The 21,880-nt window shown below is 40.8% G+C and overlaps 2 protein-coding genes across 2 annotated transcripts; both read left to right on the top strand.

The window, feature by feature from the left end:
* Window positions 1–93: 93 nt before the first annotated feature.
* Window positions 94–14,962, top strand: ankrd28b (ankyrin repeat domain 28b). The gene is made up of 28 exons (XM_063879609.1): window positions 94–337; window positions 3,607–3,690; window positions 4,197–4,275; window positions 4,945–5,015; window positions 5,121–5,321; window positions 6,690–6,777; window positions 6,976–7,118; window positions 7,297–7,509; window positions 7,699–7,777; window positions 7,903–8,017; window positions 8,216–8,298; window positions 8,903–8,966; window positions 9,091–9,159; window positions 9,246–9,386; window positions 9,554–9,665; window positions 9,781–9,807; window positions 10,038–10,112; window positions 10,209–10,410; window positions 10,734–10,821; window positions 10,909–11,026; window positions 11,300–11,519; window positions 11,822–11,909; window positions 12,005–12,088; window positions 12,192–12,337; window positions 12,441–12,523; window positions 12,689–12,771; window positions 12,919–13,010; window positions 13,332–14,962. The coding sequence occupies exons 1-28, from the start codon at window positions 311–313 to the stop codon at window positions 13,613–13,615; spliced, it is 3,159 nt and encodes a 1,052-aa protein (XP_063735679.1). The 5' UTR covers window positions 94–310; the 3' UTR covers window positions 13,616–14,962.
* Window positions 14,963–15,455: 493 nt separating this feature from the next.
* On the top strand, window positions 15,456–21,043 carry hacl1 (2-hydroxyacyl-CoA lyase 1). The gene is made up of 17 exons (XM_063878417.1): window positions 15,456–15,675; window positions 15,939–16,043; window positions 16,133–16,173; window positions 16,259–16,339; window positions 16,418–16,490; window positions 16,570–16,647; window positions 16,765–16,859; window positions 16,963–17,075; window positions 17,232–17,367; window positions 17,667–17,772; window positions 18,005–18,088; window positions 18,242–18,343; window positions 18,456–18,610; window positions 18,914–19,072; window positions 19,166–19,273; window positions 19,388–19,574; window positions 20,795–21,043. Exons 1-17 carry the CDS (start codon window positions 15,625–15,627, stop codon window positions 20,825–20,827), a joined length of 1,707 nt encoding a protein of 568 aa, XP_063734487.1. The 5' UTR covers window positions 15,456–15,624; the 3' UTR covers window positions 20,828–21,043.
* The last annotated feature ends 837 nt before the right edge of the window (window positions 21,044–21,880 follow it).

Below are 21,880 nucleotides of genomic sequence, written 5' to 3'. Positions count from 1 at the left end.
AGTACGTCTGTCACAGAGCGATGTTAGCAACAACCAACCACCACCTGACTTACTAGCACGCACAGAGTGTGTGACCAATCGAGTCGCATCTTGTTGGGAGGCGTAGTACGGTGGCGGCAAGGCTATGGAGTTTCCGCTACTGCTGTGCTTTCATGCCATCAGGTTAGGAAGCTAGCAAGAGAGCTAAGCTAGCGTCACGCTAGGCCTCCAGCAGACCAGCGGGAGAGCTACCAAGATCAAACACTGGTATTCGGAAGGAGACAAATATCCCTTAATGAATCTGCATGAGAACAATTAAAATCCCAGAAATATGGTGGTTCTCAAAATTCGAGACCAGGTAAGTGATCGTTATGACAAAAGCTAATCTAAGTTTGAGCCACTGTTGGCTGGCTAATGTTAGCTAGCTGTCCCGATTTCAACATTCGCCAGCAGAATGTAAGTCTTGTTTCTCCACCAGCTTTAGGCTAACGGAAGCATTTCCTTAAATATTTCATGTGAGGCACGGTAATAAATTATCCCTTGTGAGGTTGAAGTAAGGTACAGTAGTGCTAAGTGAGTCACATTTGGAGTGTTGGGCGATAACAAGAGACATCATTGAAACACATGCTCAAACGGTTGTTGAGCAGCTCATCATTCTGTTTTTATCTCAGTATTTAGCCAGAGCCTGCGTGATATGCTACTTAGCTGGGATGTGACTCGTTAGCATACTGTGACTAAACAATTCAGCAATGATGATGGATGGCTGGACATCTCTGTAGTGTAGTGTGAGATGAGTACAATAACAACCAAAGCTATCTGTTGATTGTAACGTTACTTTGACAACTGGCCGTTGGTGACATTCGTGTTTTGTTCCTCAGCTGGTGAGGCTATATGATGCTATACGATTGGATGGACACTTAAATAATGATGAAGCTTTTATGTAACAATTTCCATAACCAAATGTTTAATCTTGTTTGAATGCCGCCACTGTGTTGTGGTGTAGCGATCCGTGCGTGGCGTTGTGTCCTGCTTTTATGATTGTTTAATTTATAAGGCAGGTGTACAACAATTACATAAGTTATGTCCTTGATCACATCTTTAGCCCCCCTGCTAATATTCGAATAGCTAGAATTCGTTTTTAGTAGTATTTGCATTGTGTTTTTTTGTTACTGCAGTGTAAGAATCTTTAAGATATGAATGGTATACTTGCAGGTTAACTGCTGTGTAATGGTTATATTAAATGTACAAAGTCACTGGCAATGTGACAGTACATGCTTCCTGTTAACTATAATAAACTCTTGCCACCTACTTGTCAAAATAAGAATAGCTTTCCCTTATCTTTTAAGGGCTGTGTGTTTTGGACATGGATGCTATTCGTGTGTGTGTGTGTGTGTGTGTGTGTGTGTGTGTGTGTGTGTGTGTGTGTGTGTGTGTGTGTGTGTGTGTGTGTGTGTGTGTGTGTGTGTGTGTGTGTGTGTGTGTGTGTGTGTGTGTGTGTGTGCCTGCCTGTGTGTGTGCCTGTGTGTTTGAATGATCGTGTACCTGGACTCATGTGAGCTGGTGGAGTTGCCAAAGAGCTGTCTCCATGGTGATGGTATTAACTAGGCTGGCTTGTATGAGGAGAGGGGGTGCACAATCGTGCAGCCAGAGAAGCATCGAAAATATCTTACACCAATCGGGCAGGACTCAAGTACTGAAAAAGACAAAATGCACTTTTTTCTTTCCCTTTAACTGTGGGGATATACAGAAACAAGTGCCTGTTTGTTAGCCTGAATGTAATTCTAAGCTGTATTGCACTGTAACACCCTGCAGATATTCATGGGTATTATAACATGACACTATAAAAGTGAATGAGAGGATTGTTTTGTGTTATTGAAAAGGAATCAACACTGCTTGGTCCATAGCTGGTAATGCTTATATTTGTCTTGCTTTTTCAAAATACTTAATGAGCATGAGTTCAACTGCTCAATTGCATTATTCAGCTTAAATTTGTAAGAAAAAGATTTACTGTTTGTTTTAAAATACTTGTTTTTCTACCCATGCCAACACTTATACCTGGAGCTATCCAACGTGTTCACAGTATAGTTTAAGATTTTCATTTGACTTTTGAGGTCTTGCTGTAGAACATTTGATAGCATACAGTTAAACTGTGTTCTGCCTGTTACAGGTGAAAGTGCTTGGTTTTATGCTCAACATGTACAAAGCTTACAATGAATGATGCAGGATAATGATGTGATTGTGAGTCATTGAATCATGTAAAGAAGGAGTACAGAAAGACTAGTTGTGCCAAGAGACAGCTAGTTCTACTTGATACGGTTTGTGGCTCAAACGATACCAGATAAACTATAGGTCTTTTGTACATTAAGTCTTATAAGGCACATGGCTGCACTTAGCTAATTATGTAGCAGCCCGGTGCGTTAAATGAGGGATGAAATCTTATTGAACGAATGGACCCTGCATGCTACATCATTCTGACTGTACGCAGAAGGACATCCAGCACAAGGAAATGATTATATGAAAAATATTATATATCATGTTCTAGTCTTGAAGTCTGGCAGTGCAAATAGTGTCTGCTGCTGTATTGGTGGATCAGATAGGACTGTGAAGCCAAATAGTTCTGGTTAACATGACATATGATTGTCCATTATCATTTTTTCACACAGTTGTTACGGGCATTGATCCCATCAGTGTTTCCAAATCAATTTTCTAAATCATAGAGATGTAACACTGGTTTATAGAAAAGAAAAGTTGCCATAGTGTTGACAGTTGTTGTGCATACTATTCAGCGAATTGTAGTGTAGGGGAGCTTGTTTAACAGGAAATGTTGACAAAAATAGCTGCGACAGTGTCACAATAAGTAACTTCAGCCATCTGTACATGGATAACTACAGCAATAAATCTTAAAAAGTCTTTCAGTTACATATCTTGAATGTGTTTTTGAGACTTGAATATGAAAAAAGGTTCAAATGTGTTTTTATCACCTTTGCCAGTCATTTTAAATGATGTAAATCAGATCAGCTGTGTCTCATTTTTTTCCTCTGTTTCCATTAAAGATGCAGACAGTCATTTTTCTGTCTTCACTAATAGTTAAATGATCAGCACATCAGTCATTTGGAGCACAATGCTGGCCTTGTATTCAATCAAGCAAAGGGATATTTCTCTCTGTGCCATGGGATGGATGTGGTTTTGCTTGCCAACAGACTGTAAACACCGAACAGAATTGGAAAGTGACTGCTCAGCATTTGTCCCTATCAATCCTGACAGTCTACCGCCATCACCCTCTGTGTGTGGAGTCATCGTTTTGTTAAATGTACATTTGAATGCCTATACAGACCTGACATGAACCTAACCCCTTTAACAACAAGACTTACTCTTGAAGACTTATTGTATAAACTCTGAGCAAAGGAGCCTTGTTTGTATTGTGGTGCTTAAGGATGAGGATTTGAGGACGACTGTAGTGAATGGTTATTGTTTTCTCAAGTTTGACCTATACTGTTGGCATTTCTAGTCAGACGAACAAGATTTTCCCTTACAGGCTTGCATTAAGTTTTACTGAAAGTGTTGCATGTCAGCCATAATAGTCTTGAGAATAACTTGATTTTAATACAGTCTCTTTTTCTTTTACAGCCTGCTTTGCTGAAAGCTATTTTCAATGTGGACCCAGATGAAGTACGCTCACTGATATTCAAAAAAGAGGATGTGAATGCACAGGTAATCTCATTAACTCACACTCATTCCTGCATCTGATTCCCCTTTTCTGATTTTAAAAACTTCCGTACAACACAGAACTTCAAAGTTGTTATTTGTAATTGTACTTGAATGCCCTCATATTACTCAGTTAGTAGTTTGACTACCACAAGCCATTAGGTTTTTTTTATTTCTACAGCATGATCTGGCTCAGCTTGTTTCATTCCACTTCCTCTCCCTTTTTGCTTTAGCTGGGTGTTTGTTTCCAAATAAAGCTGGTTTATTCTGGCTTGGGTTTCACTGCAAGGCTTTTGAGCTACTGAACTTGTGTTTAACTTATTTTGCCATGAGTGTTAACTGTTGGTCTGTCAACATGTTAATGTGTATTTGTAATTTATATAATTTGATGTCACAAATTGTAAATCAAGACAGATCAGAACCAAATCAACCTTTTATAGAGTAAAGTAGAAGTACACATTTTATATCTAGACTGTAGTTTCTATTTATTTTCTAATGTGCACTTATTACAGGACAATGAGAAGCGAACTCCATTGCACGCTGCTGCTTACCTTGGAGATGCAGAGATTATAGAATTGCTGATTCTTTCAGGTATGTTTTTCAAAAGAGGATTTATGTGCCGAATCTGTCAAATACCGCCATATGGATGTCTGTCATTTTTGTAGTGTGGAGCATTTCAAAAATGAGCTTTCTCTGTATTGATGTTGGATTTCCTGCAATGTAACTGAAAGCAGAATTGTTCAGAAGAAAATATAGGTTTAATGTTACAATATAGCAGTAAGTGCTACCCGGGTATCAGTAGGAATTATCTAGGAAATGGCACAGCTGTTTTTGTTTATTAAAATTACAGATTTCTGGCTAAAATAATTATTCCAATGTAAGAAGATTCCTTCCTGAAGTTTAAACCTTTGTAAATCACTTTTGACCAAGTTATCATCCCCTTTCTCCCCCTGCCGTACATAGGTTTAACATACTGATTTCTCTATTGTGGGTATTGAAGGGAGTGGTAAAATATGCTGTAAATGAGGCTTTTCTAAGAGCATAATGCTATATTTCAAAGGCTTATGTAGCCAGATGGTGCATCTGCATTCACACTTTGCAGACTGCTCTTTTGTTAAGGTTTTCGCCCATGGAGATATTAGGAAATAGCCCTTCACAAAAATCTATAAGGCTTTAGGCATTCTATTGAAATGTTGCTCTGGATGGCATGTAACTGTATGACCTTAAACAGTCTAACAGCCTGTGTCATCTGACTTGTAGGTGCCAGAGTAAATGCCAAAGATAACAAGTGGCTCACTCCTCTGCACCGGGCCGTGGCCTCCTGCAGTGAGGTATTTGAGTGTTCCTCCGAGTATGCAAAACACACAAATGTCGCACAACATTTTACAAATCTAAACGGTATGGAACCTAAACCTACATGTGATGACTTCTTGCAGGAGGCTGTTCAGGTCTTGCTGAAACACTCTGCAGACGTAAACGCCCGAGACAAGAACTGGCAAACACCGCTTCACATCGCCGCGGCAAATAAAGCTGTCCGCTGCGCTGAAGCCCTCGTCCCGCTGCTCAGCAATGTGAATGTGTCCGATAGAGCAGGCCGGACTGCGCTGCACCATGCAGCCTTCAGCGGTCATCTGGAGGTATATTAAGCCTAGATATTGTTTGATGCAGCTGTGAGCTGTTCTGACACGCATTATTGCCTTTAGTATTGATTTTGTTGTACCTTAATGGATGGAAGTGGCAGCACATTTGATTACCAATTGCTATACAAAACAGCACATGTTCTAACTTTATAGGGTTTGTGCTATTTGGCTGCACTTTCTGATTTGTCTTTGTTGTGTTTTAAAAGCATAAGCACTTAAGTGCTGTTCATATTGAACCAGCAGGCTTGATATGAGGTGGGTTTGCCTGGCTGTTAGTATAAGCTCCTGATCTTCGTCTGTTACTGAAAGGAAGTGCTTGCCTCATAAATGTGTAAACACAGTGGGTATTGCAGTACAGAACAAATGAACAATGGCTGCATTATTGTCTGTTTAAAAATGTGAAGTGAACCAATCAACATCCAGATTTAGTTCTGTTGAATACCTACGCTTAGCAACTCCCCATAAATAACCATAGCTTAGCTGTCATAACCACAACAAATGATTTCTTATTCATTATATAAATTACACAATCGGTTGACAAATGTCTAGTAGGTTGTTCCTCTGGCATGCCAGGCATTTGGCATACGCTGTTGCCTATTCTTACTTTACATTTAACACAAATAACTAAACTGAGCCTTTGTTGAATGGAGAGTGAAGTGGTGGTGATCAGCCTTCATATCTGGGAGTCCTCCACAACTTCAAACGCCATGATAAAGTCTGAAGAGGGAGAAGCCACAGCTCCTCAAACAATTAAGCTGCGTACAAATGAACCACCCATAGTCTGTTAGCAAAATAAAGCATGTTCAGGCCATAAGGTTCTTTCCCTAATTGATGCACTGACATTGTGGTCTGTCAGTCATGACTTTTAGTCACACGTTCAAGGACTCGGCATACAGAGCTTGTCCAATAACGTGCCTACATGCAAACAATTGCAGTCATAAAGTCTTTATCTAAGAAGTAGAGACGCCATGTCTAAGTGTTGCCGCATATGCAAATCAAGTGCAATTATAGTCCATGTACATTGATAACAGCTTATGTGTGGTCTTCAACATTGGTACAGGAAGCTGTCAGTTTCATGCCTACTGAATTCCTCAGGTCTTTCAACCACAGTTTGCTCAGCAATTCAAACAATGATTTATAGTCATGTGAAAACTCCTCTAACTCATGAGATTAGTTTAAATCAAAGTAAACTGTAGGCAGGTATGTGGTGTAGACCAGAGTATCAAGGCATTAAGCACAATGTTTACACAATGGTTATATGTGTTGAAGTACTAACTGCAAGGCAGAAGATTTAGAAGGGTTCAGGTTGTAACTTCTCTTGACATTTTCCTGACTGCTCTTTTTTCCCTCCATTTCTGCTTTTAGATGGTGAGGCTCCTGCTCTCTAGAGGAGCAAACATCAATGCCTTTGATAAGAGGGACCGCCGTGCAATCCACTGGGCAGCATACATGGGTAATAAATCCGCTGCAGGCATTATTACGTCCCTGTGTAATGTGAGGAGTTCACCTCATCTTGTGGTCAATACAAGTCACAATAATGAAAAGGTTTTCTAGATGTTTAAATGAACACCGTGGTCTGATATGAACAAATGAATGAGTTATAACTTGATGGCATATTCATGGTATGAAATCATGCTCTGTTTATCCTCAGGACACATAGAGGTGGTAAAGCTGCTGTCATCTCATGGAGCTGAGGTGGCCTGCAAAGATAAGAAATCCTACACCCCCTTACATGCAGCAGCCTCCAGTGGAATGATCAGCGTTGTTAAATACCTCCTCGACTTGGGGGTGGATGTAAGTTCCACCCACCAGCGTATTCTATACTCTGCAGACACTGATAGATCTGATCACATAACCTGGCACTGTGCGCTGTTGTAGATAATGACTACTGTTTTTAATATTCTTCGTAAAATCAGTGTCCTGCCGAGAAACAGGGATGTCTTTATAACTCCTTCTCTTTCTTTCCGTTAAGATCAATGAGCCCAATGCATATGGCAACACACCCCTTCATGTGGCCTGCTACAACGGGCAGGACGTGGTGGTGAACGAGCTCATCGAGTGCGGCGCTAACGTCAACAAAGTGAACGAGAAGGGCTTCGCACCGCTCCATTTTACCGCCGCTTCACGCCACGGGGCGCTCTGTCTGGAGCTCCTAGTGTGCAATGGGGCTGATGTCAATATGAAGGTAAAAAAAAAACACAATTTTGCCGCTCTTTCAGCTCTCTTGCCTTTTGAAGAAGATGGTTCAGTGTGACCTGGGAGTCTGACACTTAATAACTGGCACCCATATACAGCTCAGTAGTTGAGAAATGTTGTTACCAATGTTACTGATAACAGTAAAAACACCACCTGAAAATATCTGTCTTCTCTCCAGAGCAAAGATGGTAAGACTCCCCTCCACATGACAGCCATCCATGGGAGGTTTTCTAGGTCTCAAGCAATCATTGAGAATGGTGAGCTCTTCTAAAAACAAAAATCTGCTTCGCTGGCTGTATTTCCCACGCTGGACTGAAGGCCCAACCTGCCTCCCAGTGAAACAGCGGCTGTGTGCTTATTTTCCTCTTTTTTTTGTCTGAAGGTGCTGAGATTGACTGTGAAGATAAGAAAGGAAATACACCACTGCACATTGCAGCTCGATACGGACACGAGCTCCTCATCAACACCCTTATCACCAACAGAGCTGACACTGCTAAGTGAGTGAACCTGTCTTCCCTTTTTCAGCAACTTTGCAAATCCTAAAGTGGTGCATCTTTAAATCTTTCCAAATCATAGATGTGACGTCTGTTGCGTAACTTATATAAATGATGCTGTACTATTAATAGCTACTCTTACTTCAGCAGCATAGATTTTTCAGTTGATACTGAACAAATTAACCTGCGTGTCTTTTTCAGACGAGGGGTTCATGGTATGTTCCCTCTGCATCTGGCCGCTCTCAGTGGATTCTCTGACTGCTGCCGAAAGCTGCTGTCTTCAGGTGAGTAACTCTGATTATTTTGTCTGGCTAACAATAGCAGGGTTTATCTAAACCGGGTAACAGGGGCGCTGTACCAAAATGCAGATTTTCCCTGTAACATTTTATAAAGATGGCAGAAAACAATATTTCTGTTCATCAAAATCGGTATAATTACCCCAGAAATATGAAAATAGTGACGAATAGACAGTCAGACGGCAGAGACAGCTTTGTTTTTAAGGAGCGCCGAATAAACACTGCTGTCCTGTCGGTCTGCCGGTGGACGAGCGGCAGGCAGCAGGGCTACACTTAAACTGGGATTTCTGAATAAGATCATTTATTTTACTGTCCTTTGTTCTGAGAGGAAGTTAAGAAACCGTAGCTCAGGATTTATTTGTGGTTTGTGGTCCAGCTGTAAGACATGAAGAAACTATTATCTTCCGCTTTGGTTTAATGCATTATTTTTCGCCGGAAGTGACGTTGGCGCCCTCATACTGTATTTTTCTAGAACAAAACCCTGAATATTATTAACTCAAAAGGACACAAGGGTTATATGTCATTGGTTCAGATGAAAATTCTGGACATGATTTGTCTATCTTTGATTTATAACTCTTTTACTGTTATGCAGGATTTGACATTGATACTCCTGATGACTTTGGAAGGACCTGTTTACATGCTGCTGCTGCTGGGGGGTGAGCACAGGACAAGTGAATGTTGTTTTAAAATGTAACTGTAAGTGTAAAGATGTTCCATGACCTGCAACACAATCATCATTATATTCATCATCTCATCACCTTTTAAACCCCCCCCCCTCAGAAACCTGGAATGTCTCAATCTTCTCCTCAACACGGGGGCAGATTTTAACAGAAAGGACAGCTTTGGCAGGTTGGTGGCAGTAAATTATACATTTGAAATCTCATCGTTCTTTGGTCAAATGTGAAGAGGCAACTGAGCTTTGTTTGCTTTTCCAGGACCCCTCTTCACTATGCTGCTGCCAACTGCAACTACCAGTGCCTGTTTGCTCTGGTGGGCTCAGGAGCCAGCGTCAATGACCTAGACGAGCGAGGCTGCACTCCTCTCCACTACGCCGCTGCCTCTGACACAGATGGAAAGTAAGTCATACTTTAAAATTCCCTTTCTCTAAGGAGCGGGTGCTGTGTGGGATGCGGGTCAACTTTGAGGGTTTTTTCAGTTGCGTGATTGGTGATGCTGAGTACCAGTTGAAGACTTGAAAGAGGATGTTGTTTCCTTGACTACAGCCTCTCTGTTGTGTCTGCAGGTGCCTGGAGTATTTACTGCGAAATGATGCAAATCCAGGGATCCGGGACAATCAGGGCTACAATGCTGTGCACTACGCCTCGGCATATGGACATCGCCTCTGTCTGGAGCTGGTGAGAACTTCACACCAGAGAGGACCATGCATAACAACCAGCGCCTCTGTACTTCTGTGTTGCTATATAGTAATGATGTGTAATGCTTTGCTCCTTGTATCTCTCCTTGTCACAGATTGCAAGTGAAACACCTCTAGATGTGGTGAGTTTAATTTGGATACTCCTATGTATTACTTGTTCTGCTTTGTGATGGTTATGTAATAATGTCTTACGAAGATCTGTTAGATTGAAATATTGATTTTGCTTGGAGCTTGTCTGACTTTCTCCTTCAGAACAGGCCGCAGTGCGGTGCATATCTGTAGTAGATTTCTCACGGCTAAGAAAAAGATTATATCTGGAGTTTGTTCTAACTTGTGTACCTGGTTTGTTCAGCTAATGGAAACCTCAGGGACAGACATCCTGAATGACTCCGATGTCAGAGCACCAATCAGCCCTCTGCACCTTGCTGTGAGTGGAGTGGATTATCCTAGTGTCCTTATTATGGCTTTATTCTTAATCTCCTATTATTTATGTTAACTGTTTTATGGAAATTTCGTCTTTTAGGCATACCACGGTCACCACCATGCTATGGAGGTTCTGGTGCAGTCTCTGCTCGATCTGGATGTGAGAAACAGCCAAGGGCGCACACCCCTAGACCTGGCTGCCTTTAAGGGCCATGTGGAGTGCGTGGATGTCCTAATCAACCAGGGAGCCTCCATCCTGGTCAAAGACTTCACCTTGAAGCGAACCCCCATCCATGCAGCAGGTATGGACTTGGAGTGTCTGACGGCTTATGTGTTCTGTTAATTTGATTTTTTGTAAAGTCCATAGTTTTGTTTTTAATGTTCAAAGGTTTTATTGGTCATATGCACAGCATATACAACGTATATGTTGACAATGAAAATCTTATATCCCAGGATCCTCCAACAACGCAACATACATGGTGCAAATAAGATAAATCAAATAGTGCAAAAAGACAGAAGAATATATACAATAACAACAATAGAGAAAGATTTTAAAGATGCCTTATACATAAAGTGTATCAGTAATATGACTTTACTAATGGAGGGTTTCTGTCTTTCCCTGCAGCTACTAATGGTCATTCAGAATGTTTGCGTTTGCTGATTGGAAATGCTGATCTTCAAAGTGCAGTAGATATTCAAGATGGGAACGGACAGTAAGTTGATTGTTGAACATGTTGATTTTTAGTTTTTCCACCAGTGTTAGAAACTAATTGCTGACCTTTTTCTCTGTTATGTTTCAGAACCCCTTTGATGCTGTCAGTCCTGAGTGGACACACAGATTGTGTCTATTCTCTACTAAATAAGGGAGCCAATGTAGAAGCCAAAGATAAGTGGGGCAGGACGGCCCTGCATAGAGGAGTAAGAAAATCTGAGCATTTCTTACACACACAGTTTGTTTTATACTTGTACGCTTGTTTAGTGAGCTTTTTTAAATTCTAAACAGTTTTTTTTTACCCATATTTTCTACTATGATTGGTTATATGTTCAATACTTTTCCTGCTTCTTTGTCCAAGTAAGAAATTAAACTTAAGAATGTTGTCAGCTCTCATCAAATGATGTGAAATGCAGTACAATACAGGATAAGATCGGTGAACAGTCACAACACTAACGCCCATTATCTTCTGTCCACAGGCGGTGACCGGTCATGAAGAATGTGTGGAGGCCTTGCTTCAGCACAGCGCCAGTTTCCTGGTGCGAGACTGTAAAGGGCGCACACCGGTCCACCTGGCAGCGGCGTGTGGACACATTGGGGTACTGGGAGGCCTGCTGCATGCTGCCCAATCAGTGGAAACACTCCCTGTCTTAACAGACAACCAAGGCTACACCCCACTGCACTGGGCCTGCTACAATGGTACAGAGATGAGGGTTTGAAAACCTCCATGGAAAACATTCAATATAGTTATGAAAATGTATATTTAGCCATGTATGCTCTTTAAAACAGTCAAGTTACAAAAGAAGTAAAAAACTCTTATTTGATGATGACGATAACATTGATTTTTCATGTTTGAGCTTCATATAGTTTTTCATGTACCTTCCTACTGGACTCGAAGCTCAATTTTCACACATGTTGATAAGGACAAATGTTTCAAGAGAACCCTGATTGTGCGCACCTTGAGATAAAGGCTGATGTGGTTAATGTTTCCTTGTGTGCAGGTCACGATACGTGTGTGGAGGTTTTGCTGGAGCAAGAGGTTTTTCACAAGGCTGAAGGCAGTTCTTTCAGCCCTCTCCACTGCGCTGTGTAAGCTCTTGAGCCATGGTACTTCTTTGATCGATGCATGCAAGGACATAACCTCAAAACGGATGAAGTAATTCTGCTCCTTACTCTTTCTTTAGAATCCATGACAACGAAGGGGCTGCTGAGATGCTGATAGACACTTTGGGCCCTGCCATTGTCAATGCCAAAGACAGTAAACACAGGTATACACACATTCATATAAAAAAGAATTACAACTGACTCCAAAGTTTTGTAACTGCAATCAAAAATTCAGCTCATCTAAATCTAAAATACTTTTTTTTGCAGGACCCCACTACATGCAGCAGCCTTCACTGACCATGTAGAGTGTCTCCAGCTGCTGCTGAGCCACAACTCTCAGGTCAACAGTGTTGATGCTGTGGGCAAGACCCCGCTCATGATGGCTGCTGAAAATGGCCAGACCAACGCTGTTGGTATGAATGCTTCTCTACCTTAACCCTTGAATGGAAATGAACTGTCAGATGTAAAACTCAATGCTGTATACTGTGTTACCTTCAATTTGCTTTTCACTTATAGAGCTGCTGGTGAGCAGTGCGAAAGCAGATCTCACTCTGCAGGATGCTGTGAAGAACACTGCACTTCATCTCGCCTGCAGTAAGGTTGGTATGGCCATATGGTGGCACTGTTCTTACACTCTCCAACAGCAAATATACTGTGTGTATCTGCACCCAAGTGTTGAATTACCATAAAACATTTTATTTACTGCATCATTTTTCGTTGTGGTTGTTTTTTTCTAATTATCGTAATGTAACTGTTTTATACAGGGACATGAAACCAGTGCCTTGTTGATATTGGAGAAGATTACAGACCGAAACCTCATAAATGCTACTAACGCCGCCTTACAGACGTACGTATCACTTGTGTTACATAGTGGATTTCACTGATGGTGTAGGGGAATTAATGTGGGCATTTGAATTATTAATGCAGATTCAACGTGTAAAATATTGACTTTCCTGTCAGCTCATTCATGCTGAATCCTTATTTCTTTTTTAAGGCCTCTACATGTGGCTGCAAGAAATGGTTTAACTGTGGTGGTGCAAGAGCTTCTTGCAAAGGGAGCCAGTGTACTTGCTGTAGATGAAAACGGTAAATGCAAAATGTTATTTTTGTCTTTTTAGATGCAATCACATTTATCTGGTTTTTCACATTACATCAGGAACTCGCGCCTAAACATACACACTAATGGACACTGCAGCATCCTTAATAACAAGCAATTCAAATATGCTTGAGTCAGGTCTTATACTGATTTTCAATATCAGCCTAATCAAACTCTTCAGATTAATTATTTTACGTAATGTAAATCTGAAAATCCAAGTTATAACTGATGGATAATTTGACGGATGCAACAATACTAGAAACTTTGTATTACTTTTAGATAATGTATTTGACATTTTCATTGTTTCACAGGTTACACACCCGCCTTGGCTTGTGCCCCTAACAAAGATGTGGCAGACTGCCTAGCCCTCATCCTGGCCACCATGATGCCTGTGTCCCCCTGCGCCCCGGCACCCACCATCCCTTTCAGTGCTATTAACCACTACACCACCAGCCCCTCCAAGAGCGTCACCTTCGACAGTCTGCCCGCGCTGCGCGACGAGCACAGCTCGTACTGCAGCTTCAACAACATCGGCCATCAAGATGGCCTCTATAAGGAAGAAGAGCTCAATGACTCAGACTCAGAGACGTACTGAGGGACATGAGGGAGCGTTAAATGCATAAACACACACACACTGTGTCTTAAAAATCACCCACCGCCAGCTTGGGAGGGCAGAAGTAGAAAGAAAAGCCCCCACAGGAGCCTTAAGAGCCCACCCACCCAACGAGAGCGCAAGAGAGGGAGGAAGTGCAGCAGGCTGGCCCACACTCATCCCGACCTCATGCAGCACCAGGTGTCCTTCAGCTGATACTGGACCTCAGTGACCGCTGCTTTACCAACACTGACTTCTTGAGTGCTAAAACTGTACGTACTTGTTGGACAGTGACATTTGTACGGCAATAACATGCTGAAGAGGAATGGTAGCACTTCACCAAGAGCTAAACTGACAGGGACCAAAAGACATGGATGCATTTTAACCCAGTTTTGACTGTGTAAATGAGATTGAGAAATCTTGGGTTTATTGGTTAGCAGGGGGGGGGAGGGGGAAATGAAGCCAGTTTTAATTTTGTGGATTTCTTGATGTGATTAGAGAAGGTTGATGTCTGCACACTACATCCGTCAGAATGCACTTGTCCTTCAAGGCTGTAAGTCATACAGGCGTGGAAAATCATTTATTTTTTTGAGATCAAATTTTTAATATGCCCATGTCCATGTCTTAAACTCCTTATCCTGTAGGAAAACAAAAGTCTGATTTAATGACCTTAAAAACATTTGATATGTGCACCAGGTTCTTCTTAAGTTGATCAACCTTACCTTTGTATATTGACCTGTCCATTGCGGTTTAGTCTTTCAAGAATAAATTATTTGTGTAATTTCAGTTCCTATTTATGTGTTCATTTTGTGCCTTCATTAGTTACAGAGAAAAGGTGAGTTTGTTGAGGCAGCTGTGAAAGTACAGTGATGCGCACTAGGTAGGTAATGAAACATTTCGAAGAAGCACTGTACTGAGGTATCCGAGGCTCAGCTTTGTGAGAAGAAACACTGTAAAACCAATGATAGGACAGCGTTTGATTTTCTTGTTTGAATGAATTTGCTCTTATATTAGTCAATATTTGTTGACAGGTTTTGCTTGCTTTAACGTCAAAAAAAGAAACCACTCGATTCTACCATCATTCAGATCTCCCAATTTCTGTCTCTTTTCCTGTTTAAAATCCTTTTAACTGGAAATATGTACAATACATTTGCTAGCTTCTTTAGAAAGGAACAAATGATTTTTTTCTTTTCCTTGCTTTTTCTTTAAGAGGGATGAATCTAGCATGTATATAGAAATTATGACTGTGAATTCAATTCTCCAATGAATTCTTTCAGTACTGAGATTGCTGTATATTTTATGAGTAATAAATAAATGAGTTATTTAATAAAGAGCACGAGTTTCATTGAGTATTGCCTTTTGTTTCCCTTCAATAAATGACACATTGGAAGTTTAGATTTCAGAGTAGAAAAGCACCAATTTAGCTAACATTGCCATGTTTTTCTGGGATACATAATACAAGTGTTTTGATTTGTCATCAAGTCTGCAAAAAGACCCACGAGAAAAGTAATTCTACAACTTATTTTCCAGGCACATAAAATACATAAATAAAATGTGAACTAAAATTTAGCAATTTTGTGTATTTTAACGAAAGACCATTGATGTGTGAAGTGGCTTTGGTATCACTGCACTGTAAAACAGAGGAAGGTGATTTGGTATAACTTTATGACTGTGTCGGACTTTGTGGATGTTCTCTTGTAATTCCAAAGATATCTCAAAACCTTTATATTTCATCAAGTATCCTTTCCCAGGCGAGGGTTTTGCAAAATGCAGTTGCTTTCCTGTTCATTATTGAATGTAATGTTTATTGTGTGACGTCACGCGTAGTGGCTCCTGTGATTGGCTTGCAACCCGGAAGCGTTGCATATTGAAGGGGGGCACAGAGGATTTGAGCAAACAAGCAGATAGCTTGTTAATGTAGGTGGTAGTTGCTAAAGTTTATGACAGTTTTGGCCTCAGTTCACCTCTGCAGTTACATAACAGTCTCATAAGTCGTGTCTAACTGAGCAGCAATGGACGAAGTGACAGGCGCTCAGCTCATTGCTGAGTCCCTAAAGGCTCAGGTAAGACTGTTCAAAAATAAATAACAGATTTATAAAGTTATAACTTCTTATTGTAAGCTTTCGGTGTAGTTACTAGCGGTGTCTGTACTACTGGACTTTAACAATGTTACCACGCTTACAACGCTTACAATGGTTGTCAAAGTGTGTCAAAGTTCAAGTGTTGCACAGTCAAGTCTAAACTTGCAAATAAAATGCATTTAATTGTCATTATCACATTTCCTTTTAAAAGACTTATGTCAGTTTGGTTTTGTTTCTTCGTGCAGAAAGTGGAGTACATGTTTGGGATAGTCGGTGTTCCTATCATAGAAGTGGCCATGGCTGCTCAGGCTGCAGGGATCAAATATGTTGGAATGCGCAACGAACAAGCGGTAAAACATGTATTATTATTCTGCTACACTGCATAATCCTTAACAACACAATCATATTTTAATATACAATCATTTCTGTCACACAACAGGCGTGCTATGCAGCATCTGCCACTGGATACCTCACTGGGAGGTAAGGTAATAGTAACTGAACATAATCATTGAAGGAGATGGTTGTGTCTTACATGTTGCTGTCTCCTGTGGTTGTTCATATCCAGACCAGGTGCCTGTCTGGTGGTGTCTGGACCCGGACTCATTCATGCTCTGGGTGGAATGGCCAATGCTAACGTCAACTGCTGGTATGCCTTAACAAACTGATGTTATGCAGCATGCAGTGTAAAATGTTTTAAGAGTTCTCCTGTGCTTGCTTTGCACAGGCCGGTGGTTGTTATTGGAGGATCCTCAGATAAAAACCAGGAAACAGCAGGAGCTTTTCAGGAATTTCCTCAGGTAATGCACGTTTTCAGCTGGATGTTTGTCCACTGATGCTTCATTAAATTGACACATTTCTTTATTAATTTGTTGGTAGGTGGAAGCATGTCGCCTTTATAGCAAGTTCTCTGCCAGACCCAGCAGTCTGGAAGCCATCCCTTCAGTGATAGAAAAGGTAATATACCATCGTGTTGTTGCATTGTCTTACATTACTTTTATTTAGTACAGCAGACTTAATAACATATTTCCTAGTTGGATGAAGTTATGTTTTAATGTGTTTCCTTGCTCATAGGCAGTCCGAACCAGTATGTATGGGCGTCCCGGTGCCTGTTATGTGGATATTGCTGGGGACATGGTCAATGCTAAAGTGGATAGGAGCCAAGTCAGGTGTGCTCATTTTTGCTGTTTGTTTTTAATGATTTCTTTTCTGAATAGTATTACTCCTCTGATTACAGATGTGTACATATTCAGAAGTGTGTTTGTCCTGCAGAGAGGTGTCTTGCTGTCCATCTCCACCAGTGAGTTTGGCTGGCCACGGTGCAATCACAGAAGCTGTATCTGTCATGAAAGCAGCTAAAAGACCCTTAATCATCATCGGCAAAGGTTACCTCAAAAGAAACATTCTCACTCTCTCTACTACATTGAGTAAACTAGAAATATTATATTTTTATATATATATATATATACTCATATTTTCTATATTAATAGTGAATCGAACATCAGATAAGTAAAGATGACAAGAGTATTGATTGCCAACAGGAGCAGCTTATGGCCGAGCAGAAACATCTCTGAGGGAGTTTGTGGAAAAGAGTGGCCTGCCATTTCTGCCCACTCCCATGGGGAAAGGGGTCCTTCCTGATGATCACCCCAACTGTGTGGCTGCTGCCCGCTCCAGGTCAGCCTCCCTTAACCTATAAGAATATGCAGTGATTGAAAGTTTAGGTGCAACAATTTTAGCCAATATTATTATTATTATCATCTATATATATATATATATATATATATATATACTGTATAAAGAAAAAGTTGTTATTCAAAAAACTGATGTGCAAATTTATATTTATACATGTTTTTTTACTGTGTGTGTAGTTATATGTAATACTGTTTAATCTATTCAACACATGTTTTTATTCAGAACAGTTTTTATTTTAACTCAGTGTTAGCCCACCTCCTCCTCTCGTTTCTGTTACAAAGAGCTCTTCTCCAGGCTGATGTTGTGCTTCTGCTTGGAGCCAGGCTGAATTGGATTCTGCATTTTGGTCTGCCGCCTAGATTTGACCCCGATGTCAAGATCATTCAGGTTGGAAAATGACCAATGACCATGTTGTCTTAGATTTGTGGAAAATCAGTGTTGCCTCTGACAACCCGAAAATAACATTAAAACTTCCTCACTGGTTAAAAAGGAAGTTAAAGTACCTTAATATTGTCATGCCAGTGCGTTTCACGTGTTGCTTGAGCCATATCTCCTCCACTGTGTTGCTCTGTTGCTGCAAATCTTGTGCTGTGATAACAAGATTGTGCTCTGTGTGCAGGTTGACCTTTGTGCTGAGGAGATGGGAAACAATGTGAGGCCTGCTGTTGCTCTCCTGGGAGACATCAACGCTATTGTCACACAGGTAACTACAACTCAGCAGGCCCAAAACTCTCACATTTCTGAGTAATCCCTCTGTGGAATGTGCTTATGTTTGGTGTGGGTTAAAGGTATCCTTTCAGCTTTTATGTGTGTGTGGAAATGTCTTTGATTCTTGGTTTGTGTGCTTGTTTTTCAGCTTCTGGAATGTGTATGTGAAGATGGCTGGAAATATCCCAGTGACACAGAGTGGTGGGGGACACTGAAGGGCAAAATTGCTGCTAATGCAAAAATATCCAAGGTGAATTTAGACTCTATTTTGAATGATAATGTTGCTCACTTTGTTTATCATATTGTCACATGCTATTCAATGTATTATTATTCATGCATTCTTGCCCCTTCCCTATCCACAGGCGCTCGCTCTTCAGTCGACTTTGCCCATGAACTACTACACAGTGTTTCATCATGTTTCACAGCTGCTGCCACATGACTGTATCATAGTCAGTGAGGGTGCAAACACTATGGACATAGGACGCACTATGTTGAACAACTACCTACCTCGACACAGGCAAGGCAGTCTCATTGTAATGGCACATAAAGACACACATTTTGTATTTGTGTTACATGTCCCCAAATTTAGATAGAAAAGAAGACAGGCATGGTATTAAGGCAGGTATCTGAAAGACTCTGTGGAACTTTGTCGGAACTCTTCTCATGTAAATGTACTAATTATGCTTTACAAGGATTTGTGCCAAAGGCTTGTAGAGAAAGAGACTCTCGGAGCTATTATTTGAATACAAATGCCAATGTATTTGTTGAAACGAAGTGCCTTATATGGGGTTGAGTTGAAAGCTAATCTGATGATGTGCAGGTTGGATGCTGGTACATTTGGAACAATGGGAGTAGGCCTTGGCTTTGCTATAGCAGCAGCGGCTGTGGAGAGGGGCGAGAATAGAAACCAGAGGATAGTCTGTGTGGAAGGAGACAGCGCTTTTGGATTTTCTGGCATGGAAGTAGAAACCATGTGCCGGTGGGTTGGTTTCCTCCCTTTCTACACCACATACTCAATACACTTCAATACTCCACTGTTACTTAATTGCACATTGTCTGTTTTGTTTTACAGGTATAATCTACCTGTGGTCATCATTGTGGTCAATAATAATGGTATTTACAGTGGAGTGGATCCTGAGACATGGAAAGAAATGGAAAAAATGGGAGATCTGACCTCTATGTGAGTCCCACATCATCAGTCCCAGCAAATGACTTTTCTCTGTAGTGGATTCCTACATGTAATCAATTGTGATGTAATGAAATGTAACTCGATTGTCATTGTGTTGCTTGTCAGAGCCCCTCCTGTGACCCTCCTACCTGAGGCACGCTATGACGAGGTTATGACAGCATTCGGAGGTCGAGGGTACCTGGTGAGGACGGTGGAGGAGCTGCGCAGTGCTTTACAGCAGAGCCTGAGTGACTGGGAGAAACCAAGTCTCCTGAATGTGCTCATCGATCCTTCCTCCGACAGGAAACAGCAGGTAAGTGCCACCTGTCAGGAATAAATAAACTAAAGCTATCTCCATCCTAATGAGAAGTACATGTCAAAATTAAGAATCCACTGGAGTTTTATTTTGAAGTTGAAATCCTTTGAAAGGCAGGCAGTACATTCTCAGCATAGATCCTTATTGAAATGCCATGCCCACTTGTGGTTGTGGCTCAATGATTCTGAAACACCACTTTCCGGCTGCCTAAAACACTGTTGCGCTTTTCTCAAACAATGGTTAATGTCTCAGCCGAGGACACTGGGACTTAATCTGTCAAAGGTCAAATCTGAATGCTTAAAAGATAGTCATTCATAGAAGGAGATGGCACCAACATCAGATACTGTACATGTTGACGGTTTCCTGTCTTTCCTTGGAACAGAATACCCAACCTTTAACTTCACCATCAATATCCCTGGTTGAATCCAAAGGCCCAGACTTCTGCATGTGCAGATTGGGCACGTACAAAAAAAAGCGGCTCAAATCCATGACTTTTGCAGACTTCTAGAGAGACAAGATTAAGGGGTCAGGAACTTTGCAGTGGTCGTGACAATTGAGGTCTTAGGTGTTGTTTAATACAATATTTTATTCCCTTTATGGTCCAGCACGCTTGCAGACAGGTCACAAGCTGGATTCAGCTGATGTCTCTTATTTACCTGTAGTCCCATGAGAAAGAAGTACAGAAAGGAGATGAACAATAACCCCGATGACATTGACACTCGCAGCAGCAAAGCCCGGCGAGATTAAAAGCAGCAGCATCTGGTTCATGAGTGCAGAGCAACAAACAGCTTGGTGTTTACTTGGCTCTGGTCTCATCCTTCTAGAGCTGCATGACTGACATGCCCTACTGAGCAGTAATCCACACACTCCAGGTGCACTGCAGAACTGTTGTATTCCTCTCACAATCCTTCCACCTCACACCAACCTGACCTTTCTATTTCAGGGTCCCCATAATTAGAAAGCAAGGCCCTCTGTGTTTATGTTGAATGTATCTACGCAACCCTTTGCAGACATGTTTGAAGGTTGTATTGATGGCCGTATCCATGGCGCTGTGCTCTCTGTGGCCCGGAGAAAGACTCTTATTGGTGTGCTGCCCTAATTGTTTGCTTCCTGACTGTTATCTGTTTTCAGGTTGTTTCAGAGAGGGGAATTACTTTTTCCTAATATAGCTCTCTAACCTAAGGTCTAACGTAATGCTGTATTGTGCGTATTTGCAGGAGTTCCCTTGGCTCACACGCTCCAACTTATAGACTGAAAGAGGGATCTGCCTCCTCCTCTGTCCAGCACATCATCAGAACAGCAGTGACCACTTTCCTTATGGAAACTCAAACAGGATGATTATAAAGCTGCTTTAGCTTTTTTGTGATTGTTTCCATGAAATAACTGAATATTTGTTAATACATTTTTACTACACAGTAGTATTAACAATATAATAAATACAACAATAAAACAATTTATACATACAATTAATGTTATTCGTCTTTATTTCTTTGTTTCAAATCTTTCTCCATATTCTTCTCACACATTAACTATTATTAACCTCTGAAACAGGTTTATTGATATTCCTGGCATGCAAAAACATAGTAAGAGGAAAAAATAAAAGCATTTTGAAAATCAAGAAACATAAATATGAAATTCGAAGGGAAAAATACAATAAAATATGATGCTATAAATACAATAAAACATGTGTACGATATATATATATATATATATATATATATATTAGAAGTGTATGAGCTGTGTCCAATATGAATGTGCAATGAACATAGATTGAGTCCCATAGATGTCCATTTATTTAGTCTAACACTTAGTATTTGGATTATTAAAGCATTAACATGCAAATAAAGGGATTTTATGGTCAACTCAGTGATGCAGAACAATTCAATCCAGTCTATTAGTGTATGTACATGCACACATTCACAGCCACCATTGATTTCACGCATGGTCAGGAGCATCTTTGAACATGGTTAGGGGCTTTTTAGCAGCAGTAGTGGCAATCTTAGAGTGAGTGCACAGTGTGGTCATTTGTATTGGAGTGCCTTTGTGTATTAGTTCTAATCCTTTTTTCTCACAATCTCCTCTAGATTTAATCATATTATTGTTTTCAGTTGTCAACTTCAAGTCCAAACAAGATATGTAATTCATATCAGTATAGTTTAAGGTTTCATTAATATTACTTGTATTTTGTCTGTCTCTCAACCCCGAAAGAGCCTCATTAGAAAAGCAGACACTTCATTTTGTCGGACAGACTGGGCAATAAAACCAATCTGACTGGATTACACCACAATGCATAGGGGTTGCAC

This window comes from Eleginops maclovinus, chromosome 3, assembly GCF_036324505.1.
Source record: "Eleginops maclovinus isolate JMC-PN-2008 ecotype Puerto Natales chromosome 3, JC_Emac_rtc_rv5, whole genome shotgun sequence".
Taxonomy (NCBI): Eukaryota; Metazoa; Chordata; class Actinopteri; order Perciformes; family Eleginopidae; genus Eleginops; species Eleginops maclovinus.
This window is presented reverse-complemented; position numbering and strand designations above follow the sequence as displayed.

Excerpts from the sequence above, each read along its gene's own strand:
- hacl1 (XM_063878417.1), top strand. The coding sequence starts at position 15,625 with ATGGACGAAGTGACAGGCGCTCAGCTCATTGCTGAGTCCCTAAAGGCT. Across the intron at positions 16,340-16,417 it reads AATGCTAACGTCAACTGCTG|GCCGGTGGTTGTTATTGGAG; the intron begins GTATGCCTTAAC and ends TGCTTTGCACAG. Across the intron at positions 17,773-18,004 it reads CCGATGTCAAGATCATTCAG|GTTGACCTTTGTGCTGAGGA; the intron begins GTTGGAAAATGA and ends CTCTGTGTGCAG.
- ankrd28b (XM_063879609.1), top strand. The coding sequence starts at position 311 with ATGGTGGTTCTCAAAATTCGAGACCAG. Across the intron at positions 11,520-11,821 it reads GCACTGGGCCTGCTACAATG|GTCACGATACGTGTGTGGAG; the intron begins GTACAGAGATGA and ends CCTTGTGTGCAG. Across the intron at positions 13,011-13,331 it reads ACTTGCTGTAGATGAAAACG|GTTACACACCCGCCTTGGCT; the intron begins GTAAATGCAAAA and ends ATTGTTTCACAG.